General features: G+C 41.6%; 1 protein-coding gene across 3 annotated transcripts; it reads left to right on the top strand.

Annotated features, from left to right (window-relative positions):
- Nucleotides 1-752: 752 nt before the first annotated feature.
- Dhit (regulator of G protein signaling double hit) lies at nucleotides 753-15,331 on the top strand. Of its 3 annotated transcripts, XM_083044495.1 has the most exons (5): nucleotides 753-3,368; nucleotides 6,479-6,774; nucleotides 7,524-7,532; nucleotides 9,188-9,596; nucleotides 11,194-15,331. In XM_083044495.1, the coding sequence occupies exons 1-5, from the start codon at nucleotides 3,360-3,362 to the stop codon at nucleotides 11,434-11,436; spliced, it is 966 nt and encodes a 321-aa protein (XP_082900621.1). In that variant the 5' UTR covers nucleotides 753-3,359; the 3' UTR covers nucleotides 11,437-15,331. The 3 variants fall into 3 exon arrangements, with proteins under 3 accessions (XP_082900621.1, XP_082900623.1, XP_082900622.1); XM_083044497.1 differs by lacking the exon at nucleotides 7,524-7,532 and having other exon boundaries at nucleotides 755-3,368; nucleotides 6,479-6,771; XM_083044496.1 differs by lacking the exon at nucleotides 7,524-7,532 and having other exon boundaries at nucleotides 755-3,368.
- The last annotated feature ends 377 nt before the right edge of the window (nucleotides 15,332-15,708 follow it).

Genomic DNA, 15,708 nt, shown 5'->3' with positions numbered 1-15,708 from the left:
TGAATTTACGATAATAGCAATACTGAAGCTTGACACACTAAACATGACAAATGTAAAAAAAAATTGGGATAATTCTTTTGTGTAAATGTGAGAAACAATTATTTCTGAGATTTATAATACCGCTATAAATTAAAAGCAATTGTTGGTCAATTATCTTATTAATCCATTGAATCGAAATGTTTAAGGGTTCTTTCAGAGTCACAGCAATTTTTTGAGAAATAGTTTATCTGTTCGCTGATGTAACATAAGTTCTCTCGATATTTTTTCAAAATAAAATTGTATAGCCATCTCTTAGAATTGTTGTCTATTAGTGTATAAATAAATTCGTTCATTTTCTTCGCGATATCTATTTGTATATTTCATGATTTTCTTACTTTTTATTTCTCTGCGTTTGAAGTAAGTCTACCTTAATCATAGCACGATTAATTGACGTAGTCATCTATAATTTTTAATGATTCCATTATAATTTTGGAATCATAAAAAAATCGTTTCGTTATAATACTTTTACAATGTTTTCTCAGTCGAGCTCATGCGGCATCATATGTTTTTCGGATTTCCATCATCGCGATCATTCATACGACTATTCGATTTTGACCGTAACGAGTCATAGTCATAATGATCCATAACAAGGGATCGCGACATCATCGGCGGGTCATTCGCACGCAGGATCACGAACACGAGCTCCACCGTCCCGACGCTCGTACGACGGCTTAACCACCGCGTCGGCGTCGGCGTCGGCGTCGGCGTTCTACGACGGTGGCGGCGTCGGCGTTGGTGGCGGTAGCGATCTGCGGAGACGCATCCGCGTCGGATAGCTTCGCATCGCGACGCCTCGCGTCGGCGTCGCTGGAATCGTCCGCGAGACAGGCAAGCAGTGGTGGCCAAGGCATCGTGTAAGCGCGTGTAACCGCCATATTGGTCCAACTCCGGACGAGAGGCCGACGACAGCTCATCGCGGGTCGCGGAGCTTTCGAGCTTCCGGAGCTTTCCCGATCGTCGTCCGTGTCGGTCCGGCCATTATAATAAGGGACACGCGTAAAGTGGAGCAAGGGCAAGGGGTTGTCGCGCAGGAAAAAGGGTGGCTAGGAGAGGACACTCGATAATATTCCAGATACGTCTTCGAACGCCGCATCAGTCGCATCGAATAGTGGGAGAGAGAGGGAGGGAGAGAGAGAGAAAGAGAGAGTGAAAGAGAGAAAGAGTTAGAGAAAGAAAGGAGAAAAATAATGATAAGATATAACACGCATACATAACAGTGTAATACGTGTTCCGGCAATACAACCGCGCGATAAAATCGTGGGACACCAGCAGCGATCAATTGCGACGAATATCGATCTTCTTGCTCTGGGCAATAGACACTCTGTCTCTCAGGTTGTGTTCTTTGAAGATTTTTTTTTCATTAGAACACACAAACACTTGCGTCAGATTTTGCATCCGTCGTACCACGTCCGTCAGTTCGCTCTCGATGAAGATCTAGAAGGAAACATCGTTGTCCGAAATCAGCAGAGCTATCTCTTGCCATTCAAAAAATCGTAAAAGAGGATCAACTGAGATTTCCAATAATTATCATTGATAATTCCGAATCTTCCTGAAACCGATCTTCCTAAAAAGCTCTTTTCCAATCTTCAACAGTCTCGCGGAGATAAGTTCGACGCTCGGTTCGAAAGTCTTCCGAGATAATATCAAGCGATCAATCGACGAGAAGTTAGCACAAAGATAGTCTTTGACAGTCTGCTTTGCCGGTGTGACAGCGCTGCGAGTTCGTCTCTCCCTCTCGACTTCTGCCAATCAATAACCGGCGCATCGACTCGTTTACGCTCCGCTCTCCTTCCTTTTCTCTCTTTCTCTCTCTCTCACTCTCTCTCCTCCCCCTCTCTCTCTCTCTCTCTCTCTCGATCCCTCTCTTTCTATCTTTCAACTCTCTTCCCTTTCTCTCATTCACGTATTTTCTATTATCCTCATTTTTTGCCAAACGCAACAAACGCGTCAACATTCTCTCTCCGTTTCCTCTCATCGTCTTCCCTTTTTTCTCCGTTCCTCTTCTCTTCTGATCTCTATTTTTCTATCCTTGTCTCTCACCTTCTTCCGCGTTCGCGCCTGCGAAATACGCGCGACGGAATTCCGCGGCCGTCTGTCAGCGCAATCAGCAACATCAGCAACAGAGGCAGACCTAACGACAACATCATCAGCGGTCCGAGGTAGCCAACGGTAGCAGCAGCAGCAGCAGCAGCGCTCAAGCTAGCCACGCCAGCGCCTCGCGTACCAACAGGCGCGCGAGTATCTATTTATAATTTCGTCAAACGTAACGGAGGACGAAACTGAACGTCATACCGCGTACGACCACCTACGCTAGCTGCGAGGAAAGCGAGCGCCGAGTGTGAGATCTGGCGCTGGTCGGAGACCGCGAGCGTGACGCGGCGCGGCGCGGCCGCGCCTTTAAATCGCGTAGCCGAAAGAGACGTAATAGGTTAATCGCGTGCGACATCCTCGTCGTCGTAAAGTTCAAGGATTCGAGCCTGGTTTGTTGACCAGACAGAATTTTTCCCAAATCCGACCATGGAGTGCGGCGAATCCGCTCGCGTCCATCCTTGAGAGCGTGTGCCATCGATCAGCGAGAAAGGGACCTCCGCTTCCTATTTCTCTCCGCGACGACCCTCGCATCCGCGCACTCTCTCTCTCCTTTTTCTCTCCCTTTCTCTCCTATCGCGACACCGACTAGTCGATCCGCGCGCGCGGCCACCCCGTCGAGAGAGAGAGAGGAGGGTGGTGGAGGGTGACGACGGTAAAGTGATATAAGTGACGCGGGTGGTATCCTCGACGAAGAGGATCGACGAGGAAACGATCAGCAGCGGCATCAGGAAGCGGAAGAAGGCGGGAAATGGGCAAGGTATCATGCGCAACATCGGCAACGTAACCCTCCGCGCGTTGGGGTCCGTCGCAGTTCAGTGTCGTCGCGCGACGTCGCCATCATCGTCGGCGTAGTAGCGCCTCGCCCCAGGCTCGAGGAACCCCGCTCGGCGACCGATCGGTTCCTGGTGCGCGTACCTATGTGTCCGTCCGCGAGTCCGTAAAGATTTCCGTGACGACGTGAGCTGGGGCTGTTACCCTATTCGGCTGAGGTGCGCGCTGGTGCGAGCATGCGGGCTTCGGGCGAGGCCCGGCGAGGCGGCCCCGCGGGTGGACCGGGCTAAAGGAACGATCGCATATCGGGAGGGACACTCGCGAACGCGGGCACGGTGCGCCCGCGGCCGTGCCCGCACCCGCACCCCTTTATCTCGGCGCCGCGCCGGCCACGCGCCGATCAGGCTCATCCTAAGGACGCGGGAAGCGAGCTGGACTCGCTTTCGGACGCATGGAACATGATAGAGGTGAGGAGGAATCACTGTATTATTATTGTTTCACTATTTTGTCGTTGAAAAAAATGTTAAAGATCGACGAAATCAAGTAATCGCGCTGATCGATAAGGAATTTAACTGCAGCAACCCCTATTTGCTTTATGATTTATGGTGAACCTAATGCGGTGGTATTTTTTATATAGGTGTGCATAGCGAGTATAATGCTCGCATTATACTAGCAGAAACAAAATAATATTTTTTAAATATCTGAAAGTCTGATAAAAAAATTCCAATTATTTATAACAATAATGAAAATTAATGTTTGTAAATGTACAAATACTCTTTTAATTTAAAAACAGCAGATAAGCACCAAGGTTAAATTGAAAATTAAAATTGCATTCAAGCGTGTTTAAATTACCTTAGACGACGATAGAGTTGAATTATGTTGTAAATTTATTCTAAAATAACAATAACGCGTAATGGAAAGAGCGAAAACGCATAATAACGTAAGAACTTTATTATCACTGATTAGAATCTCGCTTGAAATGTTTGCACCTTACTGTTCAAATTCATTTATACGCGCACATACGTGTTCCCCGATCGAAGTAAATTTACAAGATTATCGGACGAAGCGCTTGTAGGAAAGAGAAGCGGGGGTTGTAGCTGCACGTGCTCCGCGATTGCGTGCTGCACGAAGGTAACACGCCATTGGGCCATTGACATGTTGACACGCAGCTATGCGTAAACACTATCGCCGTTTCAGAATCACTTTAAATGCATTGGCAGCGATTGCGACTGAAAGCCACGATGGCGAAACCAATATCCAAAATTGTATCCGAAAATGTCAATCATTTCTGTGCCAAAATACTAGTCTACACGAGTGTCAGATTGTTTACTAACGATTATCAAAGACAAATTTAAAATAGACAACTAATAATATTTGTGTTTGTTATTTTATTTATAATATATTTCATTTCAATTAATTGATTGATTGATCAAAGTTAATCTTTAGTGAACAAATATTGAATTTTAACAAAATTAGTTTTTAATTTTTATTTATTCTATTAGACAGATTCATAGTTTACAGATATACGTGCAATTTGAATGTAAATTATTATGATTATACGCCAATAAAACTTATGTAAAATTGATAGTTCGCATCAATCGCTCAGCTCTAAGTATTTCGTAAATTTCGTGGTGTTCTCTAATGTAAGCAACGGTTTGTTTCCACGTCGTCTGCCAAAACAAATCACACTCGGAGATTATTGAAATTTACATCATTACGTTACACTGTCGTAACTGGAGTCACGTTTTCAGAGATACAAACTGAAATTTGCTCCGTATATATCAACGATCGCGTATTTTTATGAGCGAACCGCGGTTTAAACGTGGTTTTTGCGCATGGACTCTACAATTTCCGGTCTCTATTTCCCGGTTGTCCCAAATCACCGCGTCGATTTATATTGCTATAAGCACAATTGAACGGTTTCCCTGTTCGATCTGATTACTCCACGTGCCCATCTTTTTTTCTCTTTCCCCATTTCTGCCTCTCTTTCGTCCTTACGCAGCTCATTCGTACGCGTCGTCACGTTTACTCGCGGCTACACGTGTACACTTTATGCGAGTGCCCGCTGTTTATCAACCTCTGCTCACATCCCATATAAGCGACCGTCCGATATGGTCGTTATCGCGTGAGGCCGCACGTAGAGCAGGTCATCGATATATAACGTGGCATAAAAATAAAGGACCACACGCGGCTACATGCATTGTACAGACATTACGCGAATCTTTTTTTTTGCATACGAAAGAGAATGAGCAGGCCGCGCAAAAAATATTTCTTCAAGGTTCTCCGTTCGTTGAAATGAAATCTCTGCTGAAAACTATGCTGGAATAAAATTATGCGCGAATTTCGTTCCGTTGTTCGCGAAATCTCTCTCTTCCTCGCGGGTTTCAAATATGAAAAATGGATTCTCAATTATATTTGATTCCAGATTACTTCGTATATTCTGATTTTGATGATTAAGATAAAATATTCTCTTGTTGATATCTGTTATCTATATATATAATATTTGATGAATTAAAAAAAAACCACCTACATCAATACGAAAATGGATTTTCAGAGTATCGATTTGCGTTGGAAATTAGGGCATTATGCGCGATTGAGATGTCAAAATTTATTGAGAAAAGATAGGGAACGTACTCGGTTTCGAATTGAGATCGTTCTTAAATATGGCATTAAGGGATTAATTCCTCTCCTTAAACTTTCTCTCAGAATCCAATATCGATCAGCTCCAGCCGTCTGGCGATCATGAATTTTAAATACCGGAGACCTCGAACGGAACAGCGAACGGAAGAATAATAAATCTCTGGCTACATCTCTCATTTCGATATCGCCATCGCCGGGCCGCGCTGAAAATACGAGCCAATCGATACGTGCAGCTGAGCGTACGACAATCGTATCCGAACTAATTGGCTGCTTTTTGAAGGCTTATGTGTCAATTATCGTACGGTCAGCTTATTTCGATTAAAACTTGACGATTTTATCGTGTTGCCGCAGACAAATTGATTGCCATGTTTTTTCCGAAAATATAGACTATTTCAATCGTAATTTAATGATTACCCCGATTCTTACGTTGAACGCTGACTGTGACTTAATTTCGGCGTATCCAGTAAATTCATTCTTCTTCCGAAATTTTTCCAAGTCGCCTTTTTACGTGATTTTCGTAATAATTTTCAGCTTACAATAAAAATAGCTCTTGCATCTCTTTATGGCGAATTAAATATATCTGCGTGAAGATATAAAAAGAATAAAACATCTGACTATTAATATCGATTAATGATTATATTATAACTATATATACAGGATTATTTAATTTGGTTTATATATATAGACATCAATTGTGTATGTACAACATCAGCCTTTACCGCCTCCGCATTAAAGAACAACTTCATATTATTAATATCTATATCCGAGCGCATGTTTGTAAAAAAATTTAATATCAGCCACTTTACATAAACAAATCACGAAGCGAAGAAGAAGTCCATTGTGTTCTGGAAGCCGCTGATTTAGTACACCTATTCTTAGTATCGGGATAAGCTCGTTCGCACGTGGTGCGCCGATTCAGAGGAAATGTTGATTGCAGATGTCGAGTGGACTCGGTGCAACTGCAATGGGGATCGGTGTTAGTCACGGGACAGGCGGCGAGGGTGTAGCTAGTGGTTGTCGCCTCCGTGCACAGAACCAAGGCCAGGCCTCGGGATCCACGATGCAGCATAGTAATCCGCAGCAGTCGTCTCAACAGCAGCAACAATCGCAACAGCAGCAGCAACAGCAGACGCCTGCGTCACAGCAGCAGTCGCAACAACGTCAGGTGGTCATGGGCCGCTCGAAAAAGGACAACTGTTGCCTATGCTGGTGCTGTTGTTGCAGTTGCTCGTGGTATTATCGACCCTGCCCGCTTGCATTTCGTACATCGATGCGATTGATGCTAAAAGAGATTGCTGACCTGAAAAATCAAGCACCGGCCTCTTTTTACAAGCGCTCTTTTACATAATTTTAGTCTGCAATCTTTAATAATAGAGTTTATTTATAACGCAAAAATTTTCCCTTTAAAAATACATACACATAAATACATTGTAATATAAATATAAATATAAAATCTGATTGCTTATGTCTTTTGTCGTTTTCTTATTTGCTTTTTATCGATTCGTTCTTATTTAATAATGATGTGTTACATCAATTTAATTTGCAGTTAAGCAATGCACTGATGTACGAAACGTTTCACTAAACTATAATTAATAGTACTTCATTCACGTATACATATACACGACAATGGACAAATCGTTCATGTGCACGAAGAGTAGACTTCTGAATCGTGCAAAGTATAACTTCAATTCTCCGTTTCATAACTACATACTCGCGACAGCGAGTATATGACAGTATGACTGACAAAGCAAGTCAGCACAAAGAGCTCTCATTGTAATCACTAGTGCAAGGTAGATGAAAATGAGTAAAACGCGCCATTATCGTTATCGTGCGCGTGGCTATTTTCATGCTTACTTCATCTACTGAACCTCTCGTCATTGAAACGATATCGGTCCATTGTCTTTAAACTCACGTGTATGATCCATTTATTGCCGTGCAGACGTATCTATATATTACCTTTCTGTGTTTCATGCCACAAGTAGGAATAAATGGTAAGCAGGCCACGGACTGTGTGCGTTAATGCTGCTTGTTTGGTATGTCGATGACGATGCTATCGTAATGCACGTATTACGGCTCACAGAAACGGGGTTATGCACATACCACGCGTTCTTCCTCGGCGACCCATCTTTGCAGATTATACGCGAATAGCCTATTCATTCCGGACTAGCATCGACCCGAAAGAGTCTGCCTTAAATGCAGCATTTCCTGAATTGCCACTACGGAAATATGGTTCATGACTATGTATACTTGATACCGTATATTGGGGTGAAGAAATCTTCAAAATTATTTTGAGATGTAACAGTTTCTTCGATTTAGCGCAATCAAGGATCTGTCACTTGCTTCATATTACGCAACAGATATATTTTTCCTCAACTCTCGAGGACATCAAACTTATCTTTAATGGCAGTCTAAAATATTTTACTTAAAAATAATAACATGTCCGAATACACGCAATTTTTAATAATGTGTAATAATGTGTATTAATAATATGTATTTTAGTATATAGTTGTTATAACGAAGAAACACATTTTTTAAAGAAACTGTTGTTGACATAAACCATGAGCTTGCAAACGTAATTCACTTATAGACTTAATCAAATAAAAAAAAAACCTTTTTGTAACTTTGTAATAAACTTGTGATTTTACATCAAACATTAATAACGTAGTAAAATTTATCATAAAAATACCATTATTATCTTATTCAATCATGGAAAAATTTTTTTAAATAAATATAGGTTTAATGAATTTTTAAATGAGGAGGGAGAAAGAGAAAGGAAGGCATCAGAGAGAGTCATTTTCGTCATTTTAATCGAAACGTATAAATTGTTTAAGGTCACCGTTTATTTCCGCATTTGTAGTTCATAAATATAAAACAGCCGCGTCATCAAAGACAAAAAAACTTTCCAATGACCCGGTTCTACGTCTGTTATCGACACGACTAATATTTTCTCTCAGTTCAATACCGCCTTTTCACATCTCTTTATATCTCGCGTTATCCGCAGCCTCGGTTAAATTAACTATCTTAACGTAAGTCGTTCATTATCATTCCCCACTGCATTCGTGTTCGTCCAGTGGATCGTATTCCTGCTCCCTGCCGTTCATTTCATCTCATTTCCCGAGGTTACTAAGTTTAATATTCATTTCCACGCATCTCTCTTCTTCTTCCTGCTGTCTATCATTATTTTCGCATTTGTGTTCCTTTTGTCATGCTCACGTTCGTCAAACAAGAATAATGAAAAAAAGTAATATCACTGTATGATTGTGATAATTAATAGAACGATTTACGATCATCGATATCGACATGATAACTTGTGGTAAATCTCAATCTTTTAGAATTCTGCACATCACTTGTTATAGTCAGAAGCTGTAAAGTAGATTGACCATTTGTAACAAAGAGATACACAACAATCAATCTGCACATTCTTAATTATTTTCTAAATTTTTACTTCAACAATTATATATAAATATAATAAAAAATCCAAATATTAGAGATAAATATTGCATATACTATAAATTCTCGAATAATATTATAAAATAATTGTAATAATTTTGGGTCATTGCAAAAAATCATCGCTTCGTTGTATTCATTTAACAATTTCCACGATATGATGAACGATAACGAGATCTAACGTGCGCTGATCGTTCAGTTTGGCGGCAGTCGGTGGTAATTCGACGGGCACTGGTGGAGCGGGTGATCCGGGCAAGAAAAAGGGCAACGCCGGCGTCGGCGGCGAACATGGTGGCGGCATCGGCGGCACCGATCTCGCGGGTGCAGGTGCGGGTAACGGTCTCGATGGACTCGACGGCCTCGACGGCGGCCTGGAGTGTTGCAGCTTGGAAGAGGTTCGAGCCTGGGGCTCGTCCTTCGACAAACTGATGAGAAGCGCCGCCGGACGCAAGCTCTTCCGAGAGTTCCTCGTGAGCGAATACAGCGAGGAGAATATCGCCTTCTGGCTGGCCTGCGAACAACTCAAGCGAGAGAGCAATCCCGAGACGATCGAGGAGAAGGCGCGCTACATTTACGAGGATTACATATCCATACTTTCGCCGAAGGAGGTGAGTAAAGAAAAACCTGTTCTTGCTCTCACGAGAGAAAATATAGAATATATATACATACTTATTAAGTATAATCGTGTTAAAAGAGATTTAGAAAAAAATCAGCGAATGAATTTTCGTTTATTATGATTTAATAATTTATAATTTCACAAGTAATTCTCATTGTCAGTATATATTCAGTATTCAAATAATAATAGATTTTTTTTAAGAAGAGGGATATAATATTTATTAAGAGGAGTATTATAAATTAAAACAATATTATATTTATTCGACAAGTTTTTATATTGTCAAAGGTATATTGTTCTCAAATTACTTTCATTTATTTGACGATTGAAATTGAAGTATTTCAAATGAATCGATTCGTTGAAATCACATACGCACATATATATTCCTTGAAATCATTACATCGCTTTAATAAAACTTTACTCGCGAAAATAAAGCAATCACTTCTGAATAAAATATTGATTGAATAAAATATTATTTTAAAATGTCAAATTATATGACATAAATTATGTATATATTAGCATTAATGCTTCTCAATAAATTTTCTTTTTGCTCTGAATACAATATTGATGTAAAAAATTCTTTTCGTTTGCTTGGGAAAATATACCATAATTAAATATACATTCGTCCAACATCAACCTGTATAGAAACATATGAGTAATTTAAATTTTCTAATCTTGTAATTGTTACTGACATATGTAGCAACATGAGATCGGTATCGATGCATAAGCACCTATATTTCATAACATAAAACAATATCTGCTTACCCTTCTAGAGCTGTTAGCTTTGACGATAGAATCGATAACATTACATAGGATGCATGATCTAATTGCGCCATTTTATCGGATGCAAAAAGTCGAGTGTTATGAGCACGTAAGAATTATAAAAATAATGCAGTAAAATTGAATATTGTTTGATGTGACACGAGGGGATGCAACGTTGATATACTTTTACAATATAATGTTCCGTTTGCGAGGAAAACTGCGAGTGCGCGTGATTGTGTGTGTGATTTCTTCTATATTAACCTACTGACCTAGTGACCCAGTGACCCCCTTAACGACCTATTCAATCGTCCAAACGGGGCGAATGCACGAACCGTCTTTTACCATTCGAACATTACGGCAAATTGTATAGTACATATCCGTGCGTTATTGCAATCACGTAGATAGTTTTATGAGATAACGTAAAAGATCGTGCTAAAGGCATCTCGCGCATACATTATCGTCCATAATTCTCGGAAAGCTTTTCATCTTGAATCGTTTATAACTTTGAACGTGTTAGGCTTCGCCATTTTTGTTACAGCAAAGTCGTTCTGAAATTGATCAAAAGATTATATAGATTGCCTATTTATCTTAGACTATTAGATGTCCATTTTAGAAAATTATAATTATGTATTAAATTAAAAAGAAATAAAATTTTATAATTTTATAATTATAATTTTATAATTTCTGTCATAAGACCTTTTTATATACATATTAGGTATATATAAGATGCGTGTAAGTTTTCCCAAAATATTATAAGATCTTAATAATTAAAGCGATAGAATATCTTGCAATTTTGCAAGTACAAAAAAAACTTGTTTATTTTTTTCCAGGTGAGCCTGGACTCGCGGGTACGAGAGATCGTGAACCGCAACATGGTGGAGCCTACGCCGTACACTTTCGACGAGGCGCAGCTACAAATCTACACCCTTATGCATCGGGACTCGTATCCGCGTTTCGTTAATAGCGAGATTTACCGGAGGGTAGCTAGATTAAATAGTAGCAGCCCGCCCAGTCCGAGCACCGGACAGGAGCACGGTAGTGGGAAGACGAAAGGCAAACGGGGGGCAACGTAATCGTGACGGATGGTTTAGGGACATTGGGGGGCGCGGACCAAGACCTCCAAAACCAAAAGCATTTCAGACCAGACCATGCGTCGATCGGCCGAGAATCGTTCGGCGGCGAGTTCGCGACCGGTAACACTTCCCTCGACGGAGAGCCTCCGTCGAGGTAAGGAATCATTGCCCGAGCGGACATGGAAGGAGCTATTCCCTTCGGGTGGACGACGACGAGCTTTCTGATCGCTCGTCGGATCGCTCGTATACGGGAGTCAGGAGCTTGTTCAGTGATTCGCTCTTCCACGCGAAGGCGCAACGGGGCCACGTAATCGCGCTCGTCATTGCATATGAGCCATTACAACACCGATGATGATGATAATGTTGTTGATGATGATGATAGATTGAACGTACGACGGAATCGCGATCGCGGTCAATCGCGTAGATCACAGATCGTGGCGTTCCACTTCCAGAAGTTCGGTGCAAGCGGATGCACGCAGGGCGGTGGATCGTAGCCGAAAAAAGGAAGGTCACGCGATCGCTCGGGGATGACCAACACCGTCGCGAATACCATCTATCTCCGAGTCACACAATCCTCCCTCGTTGCCGTTGTAGTTCAGAGGTTCGCGCAGAAAATCGACTTGAGCTCGCGAGCTTCTTCCTCTCTTTCGCTCTTCTCGGATTGAAAAGCGAATTCGATTGGAGTCACATAGCTTGTGTATCTCATGATTCGTACAAATAGTTAAAATATCTCTTCATTTCTTAGCAAGTGTTGAAAGAAAAAAAGAAAAGAAAAATTAGAAAAACTATTTTAACTATTTTTCAATCAAGTAAAATAGTTGGGATATATAAATGTGATTCCAATTGAACTCGCAAAGGGGTTGGCCATCTGGTTTCATTCTATTATATGCGACAAAATGAGATGTTCGTAATATGTAGTACATGATTGCAGCTATCTGAGGTGTTTGATTGAAGCGATGATGATAATCGCTGTGTACTTCTAGTCGTCCACTCGAAATTCTGCGAGAATATACAATTTTTGCCGCGAGAGACAAGTGCTATGAGCTCGTAAATCGATACTTCGCGATACAATGGATATTCATTCTCTCTCAGAACGCTCTTGAACGGATCTCATCGATCGTGTCTCCTGTGAACTTAGATTAACGCGTGTAGCAAGGGCTCGTCGAGAGTATAGATTTAATCTGCTCAAGATCGAATTCGCCGGTTGCTCTCTTTCTCCTGTTTCCGCGACGTTTACCTTCCACGATCGGAAGAAAATCGAGTCTCAAACGTCGTAATACAGCCCGCTGTAACGTCAGGGTAACGCATCGTAAACGTAACGTATTTTTTATGATCGCGCATTTTTCTATAATCACCAGTAGTCCGCGTCCGAGTCTTCCTCCTCGGGAAAGATGGGGGTCGCGAAATCATATGTACTTATTCAGAAAGACGAGAAGAGCGTCGAGAAAGAGAGAGGAAGGGGGAGAAAAAGAGGGAGATTGCGATTCTCCGTCAAGCATATATACGCACCTCGGTACCTTCGCTTCCATCGCGCTTTCAAAAGGATTATCGATGGACGGATGGATCTTCTAGTCGCTTCTGGTGCGTCATCCCCATGGCGGATATCGAGCTACTGCCAGCGAGAACACACCAAAAGATCGAACGTGCGTCGAAGCCAACCAATATGACGGTCTCTCACTAAAGAGAGGAACGACTCGACTCAATCAACACACGTTACATACAAACGCGCACACGACCACACAAACACACGCACATATACATATATATATTTACGCATACAGGAGACACGTACACACGCTGATGCAATGCGCGTACGCTCGTGTAGAATCTAGTCATTGTCACGCGGAAAATGCGATTCGGGAATACGTGTGATTGTGGAAGATAAAGGCCTAAACACGAGAAAAATACCAAGTGTCCCTCGAACTCACGCGAAATCAAGGCGTCGAAATTAGACTGTCATCATTGATGCGAATCAGAAAAAAAGAGGAAAACACGTGATGAGAGAAAGAGAGAGAGTGAAAGAGATTGAGAGAAAGAAAGAGACAAGTAAAAACGGCGAGAAGCGGTGAGTCGTCGCGGCGCGAACGCAATTCTTAGCACTAATTCATAAGTATATAAGTACGGAATAGAATCTAAAATAAAAAAGAATCACGACGACTCGATTCGCGCCGCGATGCCTGCTCGCCGCCAGGATTTCTTCTCGGCCGCGATGCGCTTCGAATCGCTCGTCACAATTTGGACAACTTGCCTTCGGCATCGGATTTACCTTTTGTTTCCAAAAATCTTGCATAATTCTCTTCAGTAAGTAGGTTTACGTCTGAGATTTATCACGTGGCATCGTATATTACGACAACGGTAAGTAATGTAAGCGCGCTGAAGAGAATTTGTATCAGATATTGCGTTACAATGAGAGCGCACGTTGGCGGAGAAGTGTCAGAATCATGGAACTAATATTAAATGTAAATCTAACTTAATATAATGTCTCCCTTCCCCAAGAAATTCCCCGGCGTTTATACTTGTGTCAGCCACATGTTTCGTTGAATGAAAATGTCAGACGTAAACTTGCTACCGCTGTTGCATCTCGTCATGAGAGATCTTTGCGTCGCGATCGAGAAGAGAGGCGTTTAGCCGAGGCGTATCGTAAGCTCAAAAAAAAAAAAAAAAAAGACTCGTACTTGCTTTTTCTTTCCTCGCGGAACGTATCGACGAACAACGGGAGATATGATATTCGCCGTCATCAATAAAACGACCAAAAAAGCGGTGAGGTTCGAGCGCATCGCGGCGCGCCCGTGCAATCTCCATTCGCGATTTAGATCGGTATACACATCGCGATGTGTCAAACGTATACATAACACACACAAAAGGCGCACGTGCTCTCCTGAGGATCATCGAAATGACGAGGAGGGCGAGACGATATATACATACGAGCGCGCATCTCTCTAGTCAAATCGTCGGCATCGTCGCGAGCGGACAGCACAAGCGACAACACTCGCACAGTCAGTCAGCGTTTGGCTACTGCCCTGTAGATAATATATAGATAGGTATATAATGAACGAAGAGGATTAATGATTATAAATATAAATATAAATATATAAATATATATATATATATAAATATGAAAAAAAGAGAGAAAAGAAATATATATATAAATATACAGAAAAACATGTGCTATGTTCCACATAGGTGCAGAATGCGAGCGTGCGGGAATATAACAGTGAGAATGTGAGAGAATGAGGCGCAATTCTCTCTTTTTAATCTTCGATTTCTTTGTTCGACGCGAGGACAGCCCGTCCGCCGTGACCGAGAAACGAAAGACGACGGTAAATTAGGGGATATCTTTCAAAATCGATCTTAATTCTAACATCGACGATAACACTCGCGCGACACCGAAGCGGAAGACGAACGTGATTAATGAAGATCGTAAGCAACGAGAATTGCGCAATTAAATCGAGGGGAGGAGAGGATAGAGCGATAATACGATGATATACGTATAAATAGGTGTAAATGTCCCTTTAAGACCTGTGAATGCCTTGTTATTATTGTTTTCGTTAATTATTATTGTCGTCATAATTATTCATTATTACTGCTACTGCGTGATTCCGCATTAAATTCCTTATTATAAATTCTTGCATATAGATAGAGAGATTTAATTGCTTTTACTTGCTGCGATTTTTGCAAGCAAATCGCAAGAAGTATGTGATATAGAAATTTTGTGATATAGAATGCCGAAGAGAAATGCTCGAACTCTTCGCTCTCTCTTCTCTTGTCTCCAGCAGGGCTGTTCATTTAGGATCTCAACGCGGCTTCCGGAGGCCTCGCGTCGGCATCGTCGATGAAATTAAGCGGTGAGATTGCTCGAACGTCGTCTTCACTAATAAACGCACAATTTTCTCAACCTTCGATCCCCTGCTTCTTTCTTCACGAGGAAATCTCCCTTAAGATCCATATAGGGCGGAGAGGTAAGGGCATGCCAGAGCCATCATCAGCACAGCTGCGATCGTGCATGAATCTCTCCCGACCCCTTTGCATATTCTGATTTTCCATTTTTTTTCCGAGGCAATCAATAAACTCGTACGATGCAACGTATACAGGTAAGTGTTCTGTAAAATCTGAAAAGTTGTCGATCGAACGTTGCGAGTTCATCTCGATAAAGTGCTCAACAGGAATCTGCTTTTCAGACTGAGCTATACTCAGCTGAAAACTACTTATTGTTAGCTGAACTATGTTTGAGAAGAGTGAACTGGTAAAGCGTAAAAAAAAATTTAAAAATCA

This window comes from Prenolepis imparis, unplaced genomic scaffold (genome assembly GCF_030444845.1).
Source record: "Prenolepis imparis isolate NDT839.2.m4 unplaced genomic scaffold, iyPreImpa1.0 SCAF_8, whole genome shotgun sequence".
Lineage (NCBI taxonomy): Eukaryota > Metazoa > Arthropoda > Insecta > Hymenoptera > Formicidae > Prenolepis > Prenolepis imparis.
The sequence above is the reverse complement of the archived record's forward strand: the minus strand, read 5'-3'. Positions and strand labels throughout refer to the sequence as shown.

Coding starts and splice junctions, on each gene's coding strand:
- Dhit (XM_083044495.1), top strand. Junction 9,597..11,193: donor CCATACTTTCGCCGAAGGAG/GTGAGTAAAGAA, acceptor ATTTTTTTCCAG/GTGAGCCTGGACTCGCGGGT.